At 44.8% G+C, this 16,424-nt stretch overlaps 1 protein-coding gene across 23 annotated transcripts in view; it reads right to left on the reverse strand.

The window, feature by feature from the left end:
* The window catches only part of LOC118512516, a 123,147-nt gene that overhangs the window by 6,413 nt on the left and 100,310 nt on the right, over nt 1–16,424 (reverse strand). For 22 of the 23 annotated variants that reach the window (XM_036057034.1, XM_036057052.1, XM_036057037.1 and 19 more), the window contains 2 exons: nt 15,261–15,323; nt 4,098–4,744 (listed from right to left, as the gene is read on the reverse strand). In XM_036057034.1, coding sequence (XP_035912927.1) covers nt 4,098–4,744; nt 15,261–15,323 — 710 coding nt within the window. The remainder of the gene's footprint in view (nt 1–4,097; nt 4,745–15,260; nt 15,324–16,424) is intronic. The other variant, XM_036057055.1, reaches the window with a different exon arrangement.

The following is a 16,424-nucleotide window of genomic DNA, read 5'->3' on the forward strand; positions in this document are numbered from 1 at the left end:
GATGCTCTTGGCAGATACAAGACAGACAACAACCGAAACGTCACTGGCACAACAACACAAACAACAACTGGCCTAGTTTACGTCAAAATAAGCAATCAGCTGGTGACATACATTCAAACACAAGTCCTGCTCATCCATGAAACGTTTACGATAAGCTTTTGAGGTTTATCTTAAGTCAATGCGATATTATTGATAAGGTTTTAGAGTCGTTCGATAATAATTGCTGGGAAGAACAAAAACATCAACACTCTTTCGCCCTTCAACACTCTCTTATTCGTGCGCACATCATTTAAGTGTACCACATTAAGGAAAAAGGATTCAGGTTTTTCCGAAATTCCTCAACACCATCATCAAAGCAACAAATTCTAACACGGAAATATAAAGGGTTGGGTGCAAAATAGAATTTTACAACTCCGGTTCGGTGGTACAGAGATAGAAACAGAATGTGTAAATATGGCAAAAAGGATACTCCGATAGGGTTTAGATCATTTATGGTCCTTCCCATCAACAATATCTCTTCTTCAAAATGATTAGAAGAAGTGAAAGAATTATAAATGTTTTTCTGGTTACTATATTCAGCATTCAATACTTTATTGCTCTACTAAATGCGCTATTCTGATGACCCTTGAGATAATTATTTGGACTTGGTATGCAGGACTTGGAAAGTGAAATAATTAAAAATGCATTTAAAGAGACGAATCTTACCAGGTAGCTACTACACAGTTGTCTACCAGTAGGTAGCTAATAAATTAATATCGTATTCGATGTAATGTACGTGAGTCAGTAGGTTCCTTGAACCTCACGCAATGAGCTTAATGCTACATTTTTCAAACATATAAGCTCGCACATCTCTAAACTGTTCCACGATCTCACGCAGAGATTATCAGCGCCTAAGCACCGATAATCCCACCCTTAAATAGGAATATCCCACCATCTATCCGCGCCTATTGTTACCGACCGATACTCTCTTTATTTGGGTATTTTGAATCGGGAAGAAAAATAAATCCACTTAAACACCCGCCCCAGGAACAATACGTACTCGCTTGAAGTACCGAGGAGGAAGCTGGTTCTGTCCGGGCGCACTTCAGCAAATCTTGGCCCCGATAAATCACCTCCATCAAATGGAACGTTTTCTAGGGATACAATATAAAAATGCTTTTGCTCGTTCGTCCTAGCTTGCCAGCGGAATTCGTAAGCCCCAGATTTTGGTACTTTCCTGCCAATATTCCAATATCCCACACTGCCACACACATGTGTGCAAAGGAAGCAGGAAAATTTTGCTAAAAATTTGCATTCAGTTGCAAATCTATCCCACATGCTGGATCGAATCAGGTTCGGCAAAAAAAAAAACACACATTCCAGCATCCTCCTATCCGGGTGAGCACGGCTACCTATTCTACCTGTAGACGAGCTGTACGTAATGCAACGACGAGAGTTCCTCCAGTTCAACATCTCAACTGTAATAGAAGGCGGATTTCGTTCGCATTCGATTTGATTTACATTTTTAATAACCCTGCCCAAATCTCGTATCCCATTTTCATTCCCGACCCGACAGTCTTGCTGCAGCTAAGATTCTCACACTGCATCCAACCCTCAGCAGCATCACCTGTGAATTATTGATTTTATTATAGGTTCACTTTACACTCTCATTTGCATATGCCGTTGAATTTCCGCTGCTGAAAGAGACGGGACTGCACTTGATGAACCATTCTTCCCCGTTCTGCATCTCGGTTTCGGTTACATGCAGCGTACATACGCTACTACTGCCGCTGCTAGCTGCTGATGACACATTTGCATTTTATCACACAGTCAACCCCACATTATCAGGTTATGGACTGGCAACGGGCATTACCAGGTGGTACGTTTCGTTTTGAGCACGAAGACATGTACAACTTGAACGAATTCGATCTACCAGTGGCACTGCTGGGTTGAATTTTCTTAGCCGACATGGGGGAAAACCCCCAACATACTCTCTCAGCAACACCCATTTTCCTACACTTTCACCTCGGCACACAAGTGAGATATGATGAGACGTTTTGTTATTCTAATTTTTAGAGCAAATAATTGCTCAGGTGAATTGTACTGCCGAAGGATAGTAGCAAAAACCAGTAAAAGTTGTACACCTTCTCGTTTTGTACGCTGTAATCCGGAAGATGATGATGACGCTGGCGTTGGTGACGCTGATAAATATTCATGAGATAAGTGCAATCAACGGGCAAGGAAATTTTCCCGCACATTGGGATGCACCGACAGGATTTCATTGAACGTGGGATATCGCACCCGTGTGATCATTTTGGTTCTCACGGTGGGAAACATTGATCGTGTCGTAAAGGACATAGATTTGCTAGCGTCAAACATCATCAATTATATGAAGGGAGCTACGATGTTTCGAGCGTCATACAGCTTCGACAGGGCGGCCGTTCGTTGGTGGAGGCGACAACGGCGCTGGTCTTCATACGGCAGGACCGAGGTTTAAATCCCACCCGGACCGTTCCCCCATAGTGAGGGCTGACTACCTAACTACGTGGTTTCTTTAAGTCTAGTAAGCCAGAAACGGCAAGCATGACCTTAAGAGGCTGTTAGGCCAAAGCAGAAGAAGAAGCCAGCCTCGACATCTTATTTGAGGGTTCTACGAGGTCTCCAGATATCGAGATACCAAGACTATGATTTGCTAGTCTAAATCAAGATGTTCCTTCGAGATATTGAGAGAACGCATATTCTTCTTGGTGAAGTAACAATTTTGTTTACGTTAAACTTGTGTACAATTTTTACTATTTAAAATAAAAACGAGAGTTTTCTATATTCTGTACCTGTCCATGACAAATTTTCTCATACGCGGTAACCATTTCGACTACCTATCCGTACCTTAGATCTTTACCAGCGGCATGATGCACAGATGAAACCACCTGTCTCCGGATCCGTTTTCTTTGACCGCGACCCGTGTTATGTCATAAACCGTCCATGCACGTTTTTATGGTGCCTCCTTTTTGCGCTTCGGCAAAATAAAATATTTAAGCAAATGCCCGCCCACTTATCGCACCTTTTTCACTAACAACCGTCCCATCCAAATGGCCACGATGTTGGTCGGGGGTAATATAGTTCAACTTCCCACACACCCGATGTCCTTTTGACCGATGAGCTGCATCCTTTTCGATTGAACCAAAGGTGCGATCGTTAAGAAATTAGGTTATGGCATTGTTGCTGGTGTGATTCAAATGTTACCTAAATAAATTGTGAAGGTTGAGAGTGAACTATCTGTAACATCTCACACGGATGACTAAGATTCAATGTAATCACCGGTGTTGTATGAGTCAATCTGTACTATCATCATCATCATACCCGTCCCGATGATTCAGTGGATTCCATCGTTTGCCTGCGTTTCCGTAAGGCGTAAATCATGTCTTTTCGCGTTCCCAAATAACCCCTTTGCATGCGAAATTCAGTCATGCAGCGGATATCTGTTGACAGTACAAATCCCAGCTACCCGCTGCATCGCAAGCCTCGCGCTCTACTACCTGGGCATCACTGGAGCATAAATCATCGGATTTGTGGCTCGCTCTCTCCCACGGACATCCGCCTGTCGGAAGCCAAAAATAAACAAATTTGCGTTCCACACCAGACCAAACTCCCCGAGCTCCGTGGCGGTCGGTTTTGGCGGAAACCTACAACGGCAACAATAACAACCAACCGTATCCTGTCGCGTTCGTTTCGAAACGGACATCCCGCGGATACCGTGCCGAATCGTGGTTCTGCTACATTTATCGGGCAGCCCAGTTGCACAGCGGTCCATCTTCAGGAGGATGTTTATTGCTGCACGCGAAACGAATTAGGTTGCAGCGGTGTGTTTGTTCAACAAATCCTATGCGCTTTTCGGTTGTTTGCTAACATTTCGAACCACTGTCAGATGCTCTCTTAAGCGATACCTAGTCCCGAAATGCTGCTTTGATTTAAAATGCTCTACGCATTTTACTGCAGCTACGCCACAGTGATATCGGATGGTGAATTTGTTACGTCGCTTGATGTATATCACCACCGAATGAAGCATGAAATAGGATGAAGATGAGACGATTAGAGGGCCACACGCCGCACATACTTACATTAAAAACTAGGTATTGTACTAAAACTCCCAATGCCTCCACACCCTTCTGGGCATGGTTGAGCAAGCTGATGTCGACCAGCTCGGGTCCTTTGCCAACGCTTTCGTTGTTCGCGTGCAGACCCGTGCCATTCTCCCGTTGATGCTGGCGCCGTTGTTGATCACAGTTCGGTTCCTTTCCCGCCGTCAGTACGGACGATGACGCGGTGCAGGTGGATGGTATCGTCACTTTCGATTGCCGGACACCGATGTCCTCCGGAGTGCTGGTTGCACCATTGCGAAGATTCACCATTTCCGGCCCGGTGCCTGGCTTGACCGGTTCACCGACGACGGGGCTGGTCGCTTCGCAGATCAACAGTGGTGAGCTGGCTTTGTCCAGAATGATGGTTCCATTGCGCTGGATCGCTTTGACCGACGTAGCCGTGGTCGGTGATGTAGCCACCCCGCTGCCATTGCTGACGGCGTGCTGGTGATGGGTTAGCAGGTGTGGTGTGGTTGAATGATGATTAGACGCCGTGGTAGCACCCGAGCCGGTAGAGGACCGTAACAGCGACTTTGCCAACGGTTTGGGCGAATTGTTGCTGCCAGTGACCGTTGCGGCGGCAGACGATTTCGAAGTCTGAGTTGCTCCAGCGAGACGGTTATGATCTGGGACAGGATGGAAAGAAGAAAGAACGCAACGCAAGGTTAATTCCATGAAATATTGCTTGCAGGCAAGATTAAAGAGCTTACTTTATGATATCAATAAAATCAATGTAAGAATGAATTATGCCGCTTTTCTTTTATAAGTGCTACCGTGCACGGTTGAAGGAACCTACCCAGGCGCGAGGTGTAAACAAAAACTAGTTCTAGCATTTACGCTTACAATTTCCGGAGTGCGTAATGGAAGGAGAAAGCACCACACCTTCTTCTTACAGTTACAGTTTTTGGCAGTTAAATGTTTACCACCTCATTGAAAACTGCATATTTCAAGTACTGTCGGGATGTGGTTTGGCTTTTGTATTTTTTAAGCCAGCCAAGAAAACATCGCCCAATATGCGTGTCGCTACTCGTACTACCACTAGCCGCATGTGTGTTCATTCAACCTGTTCCGGATGGGCGCGTTTTATTCGTCGAAAAAAATAGACGGCCAAGTTTCACCGCTTGGCACACGCCTGGCACACCGACACACGTGGTCGGGGATAGGGTTACACCAAATTTAAGACGCTCAATGTTTACCCAAAACGATTGGCCCGGCTCTTGTAACACGGTAGGCACGCCATATGTAATGCAAATATCCATTTGTTTTGCTGTGCGGGCTTGTTTAGTGTTATGCACCTTACATGATTTAATTTTAGTTAATGGGTTATAAATTCTTGAGCGGCGACCGGCCTTCGACAGAAGAGGGCTATGAAATATGATCGTGGGATTATCTGATGGTAGAAAGTCCTCAGCTGTTCGACGAAGAAAGGAAAATCTTGCCTGTAGCCAAGAGTTCTTTTTTTTAAAGCACTTTAATTCTACAACAAATATATTCAAGAAATACTCATAGTAGGAGAACCTAAAAAAACTTAGGATTCCTCTTAAAACTGAGTCAAATATTGAAGGAAAAAAATGCAAATAAAAATTAATTCGCACACGTACAGAGGCTAATGATAATTAAATTCAAACTATTTTTTCCCTCCGGCCGGAAGTAATAATCCAAAAGTAATAAATAATCATCAGGTAAGTGTGAAATGAACCAACGAAAAAGAAAACGTGATCGTGACAGGAACTACCGAGAGAGCGACTACTCAAACAAACCTCCACAATATTGATCCACAACCCATAAGCGTACATACACACGACCGGGGGACCTATCGAAGTCGATGGCCACCATTCCGGCAAAATCAAACCAATCAACCAACCATGCTGCGCTACTACTGTAGGACGCACATGTAATGTAAATGAGCATGGGAATTAAAAATTCATGCTATACTGCGTACGGTGGAGTGTGTCCGAGCCGGCTAGGTTTGATCAATCGGTCAAGCTTGAAGTGCGTTATTGTAGGGTATCTACTATTCCCCCGTTTCAGCTTGAAGCTCGTCAATAATCATCTTTCTTCGATGTCTCTGAAGTAGGAAGTTTGCAACTCAGGTCTATTAACTTGCCGTAACGTGCGGTCGTCACTGTAACGACTGGCACTGGCACACATATGGCTTTATGATGCTTTATACGATGCCCATGCTAATGACAACATCGTCAACAGTCTAGTCTAGCCGATCAGCACGATCTGTTGCCATTCGATTCCACTTGACCTAAACTGTGGCATTCGCTCTTTCATGCGTAAAGCAACATTACTTTCTAGAAGCATTACTCCACACCACACACTCGACAATCTTCAAACCAGTCGATGCGAACGTGCAATGATGAGTAGTGTATGAAATTATTGTGGGCGGCTTGTGGATGGTTTAGATCGCATCTCGATAGGCATACCGGTGAAGGGTTGGGGCAAGCATTCCAAAGAACTGCTGTCCACTGTTGTCCCCGATTTCGCCACCTTTAAGTAGAACACCTTCGAGACAGCAAAACACAATTGAACATTAGCATAAATCAAGAGATTTGACCACTGCTACCATTTGCCCACGGGAAGGGTCTTCAACTTCAACGGCTATAAACTAATAAGCAAAGTGCATCTTAATAGACCAAGCAGATCTTTACTGAGCGCAGCTTGGAAATGCAAGATACACGCAGAATAAAGTGAAACAAATAGCAGCTATCAGTGCACTAGCAACGCTCGCCCTTGGTCAATTGATGTAATTTGTTCATTCAATTATGCTTGACGATTCTAGTGAACCGCGACCCATCTCCAGCACCATTCGCACAAGCAACAATGGTCGCCGTGATTCGGCCGTTATTCATCTAAAACTCCTCTTCATAACACACTTTAACCGGGGGTTGTTAAAACCATCGCCACAAACCAGGCCACACCACCGATAGCGAGTGTGAACAAGATCCTTGTTAACACACCGCTCGATGCTCTCTTAACCTCGTTCTTGGGCAGTCATTTGGACACCGTGGACACTCTTATTTGCATGCACAAACTCTCTATCCGAGTGACACGTCTGGGGGGGGGGGTAGTAAAACATCTTGCGGGGAACGAGGGACCATACTTTCATCATCGCCCAACCAAACTATCCGGTGGTGTACCTTCATCAACTTGAACTCTGGTCGCCCACCACACCCACACGCGCTGTTCAACAACAATTTTGGAAGATGCGTGTGTGACTTCATATATGTTGGACTCAAGTGTGGTTGCCGAACACTTTCGATACTTGGTTGAAATTTGCTGCCCAGCGGTGGGTACAACAACAAAAAATTCCCCGCCCAGGGGTATTGAAGCATATTTTCGTGCGGGAACAGTCCCCGTACGGAGGTTCGAAAGCGTACACGGAACGCACGATTGGCCACCGGAGTTGTGCGTAACATGATGGCGTCATCACGCAACATTAATGTTTGCTTTTACGCACAGTTCGAATGGGTTTTTGAGCCATTGTTGGGGCGAAGAAGTAATTTGAAAGCAATACACCTTGGCTTTGGTTGCTGGTGATGATTGATAAATGATGCCTAAGGTCACGTTTTTATGTAGATAAAAGCATTGAAAACATGCAGGCTGACTGTTGGATTCGAAAAACAACGAACACTCAGATTCTCTGACTGTTCGCAAGTATCTATTGCGTCTCAAGTCTAGAAATATAACCAAATTGGCACGTTGCCTACAGAGCGCACGAGTACCACCCCCTCCCCAGTTATTTTTTGATAAATTCTACCAGAACATAAAAAGATGGCCTGGCTTCTCGAAGGGATGCAAAAAAGTCAGACAAACGTAATGATACTTTCGCATATAATATATTGAATGGCTGGATCTTCGAGATGACGTCAATCAACTCGATCACGCATCGACGGATGAGGATGGTCACGCACGCTCGTCGGGTTGGGCAGTGTAGTGGGAAATGGAGCTGACAGGATGATAGAGAGCATTAACGGGAGCGGTTTTCCATTCGGCTGAGAGTAGATCATTTTCGTAAGGTTTTTTGGATGAGCGGAAGAAGCAACAAAATGACTCGATGTGGAACATTTTTCCCAGAGTTTTATATTTTTATCTCATTTATCCGGCATACGGAGGAGAAAAACTCTACATCCGGTAGATTTACATGCGAATATATTCCCATCCACTAGAGCTAGAGGAATTTCTCTAGCAGATTTTTTTTTGTTGAGAAAACATTATGCTTAGTGTTAGTTGAGCTATATTGAAAACATTGCTATTAAATATCTCCTTGGATGCCCTACTGGGCCACCGTATCGTATGGCTAAATGAATAGGTAATTTAAACCCCTTGACAGCTACCTGTTCATAGCCCAACTTCACCTAAACTAAAGCACTCTGCTGTACTACCGTTTTTCAAACCCCATTTCAATCAATCACTCGGCTGCCTGCTTCCTGCTCAGCGGCGGGTGCCGTAGCGCTGTCGAAAAGTGTATCAGGAAGTCGCGACAACGACATCAACAACGACGACGACAACGATGGGCAATTAGTTTCGGTTACGCCAAGAAAACCGAAAGTTAGCCATCACTCAAACTGCAGCTACTTGCGAGCATTCAAGCAGGGATGCCGGCAGCTAGCTCACGTTCCATAGTTCCGTCTCCAGTTCGGTCTGCACAACATCTTTACTGCGGTAGTTCCGCCGCCGTGAAACAATGACAACCGTAGTGTCGTTGTCGTGGATCGCCCCTACTCTACTTCTGGCCGCTGGAGTGCTCTATTAATTGTGCTCCGTCGGTGGAAGAAGGGCCAGATCTCCAGGGAACGAATGTGAACTCGAAACTAACCAACGTTTACTGTTGTGTCATGTAACAGTCGGATGGCTTGGGGTACGGATACTCACCTTCGTTTTTTTTCTTCTCTCTTTTGCTGGGTGGCCCCGCTTATGAAACCTATCACTAACTGCTTGCTACACCTCCCTATCCCCCGTAATGGTAATGGGTGGGCAGACAAGGAGGAGTAAACCTTATCCTGCTCCAAAAAAGGTACTTGCAGTTAATTACCATTCCAGCCGTTTAAGACACACCACCCGGACATTGTACCCGCTTTGGACATCACGGGGAGAGGAAGTGTCTTTGCCTTTTTTCCTTTCTGGAAAGGTGTCTCGTTTCTCTCGAGGGTGTTTCCCGTCGTCCGCCATGGATGGAGACATGATTTTATGTTGTTTCTTCACATCAATTAACCACGCGCTGATAGCTTCCGATTTTACCCGGGCGGAATTTTCCCCAACTCGAAGAAATTCGAACCATTCAAATGTCTCCAAGTGAAGATTTGATATTTCAGCTACTTCAAGATATTTGGGTTGTATCCAACGGGTACAAGAGAGAGAGGGAGAGTGGGAAAGTAGATGGATCAGTACTTTGAAAGCCGGATATATCTGTAACCAGTACCCAGCACTCGGGTACACTCACACACGCACACACCCATTGACCAGAGTTCGACAGGAAGCAGGCTGTTATTTTAAAGAACAGCTCATCTCCAGGCGCATAATGATGTGTAAGGTGATGTACCAGCCGGGTACGAGGAAACGCTTCGAAGCTGCATGATGCATCCCGTTACAATTGTTACATGGCTTATAGAAAAACAAACTGAAATAACAAAAAGTATGGTGCACAAAAAAGCACGGCAGAGCATGTTTTTCTAACAGCAAGGTGCACACACCGGAACCCTCCCAAATCGAGGGTAGTGCTGCCCAGGCGCCGCCCACCTTTGCAGTACAGCACGCCAATATTTTTGACCATTTCGTGGTCCCATAACTGCAGTGTTGGTGATTTTTACACCGAGCTTGAAGCGAAACCTCCGAGATGCACACGGAGGTCCAAAAATAACACCCCTTGTTTCGTGCTCCTGTCCAACGCACATATCCGGGGACCGAACAACGGGGAACCGGTCAAGATTGAAAGATCGTCGCTGTTCGGAAGTCGTCGAGACGGAGGTATTGTTGGGATGGCGCATTTCAGCTCTAGTTGTTGCAATCGAATTTTATTACCAGTTCAAGTCCAACTGCAGTGGTGTGGTCGAGGCGCATTCGGTAGCGCCGGCAGCATCCACGAGCCATTCTTTTACGATGTAACGTGCGACAGTGAGAGACATTGGAATGTGTGCATCACCGGTGAAGATGTCGGCAATTGCGTCACCGATGTAATCGGAGGTTGTCCCATAAAACTTCCGTACAACAACAAATATCAATCCAAATCAACTCTACTTCGCGGTGCCGTTTGCTCAATCTTTCTTCCAACATCGGAGGTTAATATTGCTTCGGATGCTTTGCATGCAGATTTTTCCTTACTTCCGCTGTAAGCCATCGGAAGCAATGAAGGCTTAAATCCAACACCACTAATTTAATCTACACCTTTGGTGCGGAATCTTCTCTCACCGGTCCATTGGTTGTACGCACCGTCAGTTTCACCGTAGTAGAAGCAGTGTACCGTAGCTAACAAGCCAATACGATGCGGATCGATGATGGTTGCTGGCTTTTAATTAAATTTTTTAAACGCGTACCAGGTTTAGAAGAGGCAAAAAAAACATCAAACACACAGCCCTCATTTACCATTTGTTGCACCGCGTGTTTGTATGATTTATATTGTTTTTAGAGCTACTTCCTTGCACCTGAACGGAGTGCCGAGACGTCTGATTGCTTTTGTGTGTGTGCTGCAAGTCATCAGCAAAAAACCTACAAATTTACAGAAGAGGCAACACTGTGAAAACCCCTTTCTTGCAGTGATTTATTGAGATCAATCAATGGAGAGTGAAACAGGCCGAAAGGTTGTATTTTTTTTACGCTCGGAATCACTTTCTACATTGGAGAAATGAAGTATTTGTGCCTTAATTTCACTGCAGATATGTTTGATTGCTTGGAGTTGAATATCTTCAAAAAAAAAAACCTTCTTAATCTGTTTGTTTAATCAGAAAATTCTAGATCGCAAGCTTAAAATTCCATTTAGGCCCTTCACCATTACATCTCTTACAATAACAAGCGCTCATCAGACATCTAACAGCATCGTTATGATTATTATCATCATCACCATCTCGACCAGACCACTCCATTGTTTAGGGTTATTAAGTTGGAAAGTCATCACTTCCAACATATCCGATTCCACACCATCACCGACAGCATTGCTCCCACGCGACGGACCATTCTATGACGAATGCCGGTGGTCGGTAGCCCCACAAAACCCGGTGCGTAGAAAGCAAATAAATCCTACTACACTACACTACGCTTCGCCGAAAGAACGAGCATTCCATTTCAATTGAGACCACCACCCCAACACGTAACCTCCATCAATCGCGCGCCGCCCAAGGACATGATGGGTGTGCGTGTCTGCGATAAATTCGCAGCAAATGCGATAATCCACTTGCAGTTTCTTAGCTGACCTCACCAATAATGTTGGCTTAGTGGGTACAGTCTGCCGACAGTCCAGTCCTGCCAGTCGGTGCTGGTACTAATTAATTCAATGACCTTTTCTTCCACCGTTTTTCCCGGCGTGGGGCCCCCTGCTCTATTTGCTACTTCAATGCGGTTGTTTTGAAGTGGACGTCCTATCTCGATGATGGTCGAGCGGGAGAACTTTCATTTGCTTCTCGGCAAATGTTGTGGCTGTTTTTTCCCCAGCTTTCCATCATGGGCGAACGGTTGGCCAAATTGTTTGATATGACCGGGGTGGGTATGCAAAAATATGCAATATCACTTCAGTTATTTCAAATTAGCTCTGAGAGCATATCCTGGGGAGTTTTATTACGATTGCAAATTACTCCAGTTCACCGAATATACATTTAGAAACGTTTCTTTGTGCCTCGTCTATTAGGTTGTGTACTATTTTCAAGTCTTTGTCCAGGCAACTCAAGATCCTGCTTCAATTACTCGGCACGGCTCAAGAACTGGCTAGATGCACTGTCAGAAATGAGTAATGTGGTACATTGCTTTTCCGCCGAACACAAAATTATGAAGTAAAACATTCACAGCCTCAACCATATAAAACAGGACGAGACAGCAAGACAACGGAACCCTTTGCCCGGTTCTGGTTAGTGTTATTCTGGACTCGATTTGACATGTGCATTGCTGTTGGTGGTAAGCTGGAAACCAAAACATCCCATCATTAAACCTTGCTCCGATCGGATACTACTTGAAGCCAATGCTCAAGAAAAAAAAACTCAGAATTTATTCATGTCTTTACATCTCAATTACAGCTCTTAAGATTTACAGCTTCACCAGTGTGGTACCGGTGTCAGATACTGAATTACACCCAGGACTCTTACATACGTCTCTTGACTGATCTCACACACAGCTACGGATGTCGTATACACGACCTCAGCGAGATGAAAAATAATATTCTCCTTTTTTCTTGCTTTCCCCGTCATATATCGCTCAGAGCTAGCCAGAACAAGATGGTAGAACAGCCAGCTGTTGGCAGCTATTGCGCAGCTCTAGAATGCTTTTCGATATTGTACATGCAGGGAAATTGTATCTTTGTGACTGTTTCAACCTGTTTTACGATAATTAACAAGAAATCCCAAATACTTCCAAGGAACATTTATGGGAGAATCGTAAAAAGTGTCCCCCACACGCAAATGTTCGCCGTCAGTATCTTAAATTTTATTTGGCCCATGAGATTTCGTTTAACTCATTTTACCAAGATTGCCTCGAACTAGATCTCTCTTTACTGTTCACACGGATGGTTTGACAGCTCACTTACTTACGGCTCACCACACCGCGAAGGGTTTCACCACTAACGATAATACTGCGTCATTAGGGAAAACCGGAATACGGAGAGTCAATCCTCATACACTTAAATCAAATCATAGGACATCACTTCCACTCTTCGCTAGTCTAATATTCTAAAGACCTTTTAATTTGCATCATCAAGACTCACATTATTCACTCTTCTTCGACAGCTTCACTGACACATTCATTTATGGCCTCATTACTAAGTAAACCTTTCTAGTAGGATGGGAGAAATACTGCAAGTATCGTTGAAAACATAAACAACGCGCACCCCTAACTACACAACCTAATGTGTCATTCGATGTCAAGTTCACGCACTCGAACGATGATCGTCTCTCTACTAAACATGATCCCGAAAGGCGCCACCGCACGCGACCCGAGTGCAACTGCAGCCAAAAAGTGTGTACCGCAGAATCGAACCTGACCGTGCCGAGAGAAGCAACACTTGTCACCCACGGTTGTCGTTCGCTAATGGGAAACTGCATCGCACACATCCGATCGTTACACTGCTAACTCATCATCAACATGAGCCGGCGCAGCAGATCACCTTGCGCATTTGCGCCTCATGGTGAGCTGCGGATGTACAGAGCTCACAACTCGTAGTTGATGAAGATTCCTCTCTGTAGATGAAATATTGCTCGCACGATCAGTATAATGCATGGGAAGAATTATTCTGACGCTTGGGAATATATGTGAACCTACTCCCGGGAGGATGGTGTCGGGATCGGGTTCATCAGCGTCCGTGAGTCATACGCAACAGCACCAAAACAAACCGCACGAACGCTCCGGGAATTGATGTTCCCGTCAGTGGTTGCTTCACTTGATGCCCGCAACGGTTATAGAGACAGTGAGAGCAGAAGCGAACAAACGCAACGCAAATCTAAATATAAATAAACTCTGACGCTTTATAACCCCGAATCAGGGGTAGCAGACAGGGTAGGGATGATCCATTTTAATTGGTAGTGTCGCGTGACAACCCATACCGATGAACGATACTGCACTAGTTGAACGAGTAGAGCGTACAATGTTGTGCGTATGATTATTTAGTCTCCCCCTGTGGGATCCCCAGCTAATCCCAGATACTCTTAAATCAATCATCGTGCGTGAAGAGCGTCTTGACCTTTCATCGAAAATGTCATTACTGCACACTTTAAACTAATTCGATTCCAGTTCCATCGTAGAAACGGTACAAAAATAAATAAATCTGCCAACGAGCATGTAACCTACCCCGCTGCTATTCCAAAAACTCTAGAGTCTCTTGATAATTCAAGGCCACAAATTGTAAGCAGAAACCATACTCTACTCGCTCTCTCCATATTTTTGGTTCCCCTGGGACCAGCACCACTTGTTGCCATCACCCGACCCCATTAATCAGTCCGAGAAATTGATCTAATTCCGGCAGACGCAATCTGAACTCCATGTGTTGTTAGTATGAGAAAATCATACTAAAAATATGCTCCCCACGCGGAAGGCCTGGCCAGTTAAGACGATGGTAGAAAAAATCCGAGACAGATTTGTTTGTCTTTTAACACTTTGATCGTAGCAACTTCATACGGGGATCAATAGAGATGTTAGAATGGTGACGAAATGTGGACACACATTCACTTGTTTGAGAAGCTGGGAAGAAACTTCGGAAGTAGGAGCAAATTCATGTTCTGAGCAACACTTACATTGCAAAAGACCTGTAAGGACCAGAGCATCGTTTACATTATTAACTGACTTCCAACCTAACATATGCGAAGACACCATATGAGACTCATCTACCAGATCGATCGTCTTGTATACGCAATGCCGTTTCTGTGCTTCACGTTCTCGTACAACAACAACCCGGCATTTACAAAAAAAGCATGACGGAATTCAGCATTGGAGAAAACAAAATCTAACCCAATGCCACACGTTGGCGACCAATGCTCTATACCCGCCTGGCTGTCGCTCGCTTTGGGAAACATGGTGGTACGGCTCGTCGCCGTCGTCTCGATTCGATTAGCATGCGGGTTGATGCAGACACACGGGGGCAATAAGGGACAACCGGAGTTGGCAGCCGGTGGCCAGTCGCGACATACCGACCCGGCATTCGTACGATCTCCCCCTATGGCAGACCGTACACAGACGATGCAATGCGCATCTCTGCGCAGACGCCATTATCGAAATGAAGCTAGCGTGGATGCCATTTTCATGCCCTCTTTTTTTTTGTCGATATCTGTCGAACCGCTCTGGAGCTGCAACGGCAGCACGGGAATATAGCTGCAAAGGCTTTGATTACAGTTTTTTTTTATTGTGCAGTACAATAAAGCGGTCGGGCATGGGAAACTGATAATGAAATTGCGTCTACATCATTAAATCTTGAGGATGGAAAATAATAGTGATAAAAAAAACGTATACCTCCATTGATGCTGTTCTCCTTGTTGGCTTCCTTATCTTTGAGAATATGTGCCGCAAGCTTACCTGTAATGAAATAAATGGAAAAAAATTGTTAGATTTTGAATTCTTTATTAACTGGTATAAGATATAAAACACAAAGCACCTTTTTTTGAGCATTCAATCTCTAAACATAAACTAGCATCAGATCAACTCCCAAATAAAATAGAAAAGCCCACATTGTGACCCAGATTTTCCCACAAGCCGCACAACTATTACTCGCCAAAAACTGCCAACTGGCGCACCACCTCATTTAGGGCAATCGATCCGAACGTAAAGACCTACATTACAAGCGGATTCGATCGACAGGCGGACGAAACCTTCACTACCCATTGTACACCGGTGCTTTCGTTAGTGCTGTATTGTTCCCTGCACGCTTTTTCTTTAATCAAAATTAGTCCACACCGTTCTGATGTGGCTTGTGGCAAAATTGGGATAAATGACGTGGAACGTGCGAAATTTTATTACGAACTTTCTACACGACCGCGAGTCTTTCCTTCCTTTGGGTTTTTGGAGGCAACTCTTGCGAGGCAAGAACACATGGCCTGTGCTCACGAAATACAACAAAGGGTTCGATTTTGATGTATGCAATCACGCAGGCAAGAGTAATTAATGTTTTATGCAATGAGCCACATCATGGCGGGAGTTTCGAATGTGTGGCCTCAGACACACACGCTCTCCATTTAAGACACGCACGATCAAGAAAATCCCAACATTAACCCGAAAAGCTCTACGTAATCCACACATTTTTTTCACTTCATTTCAATTAAATTCACACAGAAAAATAGTGATCAATTAACCAACCAAACCTTCTCCAAGAAAGCGAAGTTGAACCAAACCCGTTTGCCGCAATGGAGCCTCACGCCGAAGATGCACTTTCGTGCTTAACTCATCGGAAAATAAAACAGCGCTTCTTCTTTTTTGTGCCCTCGCATATACCTACTTTTCGTAAGATTTCGTTTGGCTTTCTTCCACGGAATGAGATAGATTAATGAATTCATTACGGCGACGAGACGGACTGACGTTCTTCAATCGTGTGCACTGCACGCGAACCACTGCAGGAGAAGAATTCGCTTCTGCCACCCTTCGTCAAACAAGCCACAATCTTTGCCGTGGCTGGAGCCGTGA

The sequence above is a fragment of the Anopheles stephensi genome, chromosome 3 (assembly GCF_013141755.1).
Source record: "Anopheles stephensi strain Indian chromosome 3, UCI_ANSTEP_V1.0, whole genome shotgun sequence".
Classification (NCBI taxonomy): Eukaryota; Metazoa; Arthropoda; class Insecta; order Diptera; family Culicidae; genus Anopheles; species Anopheles stephensi.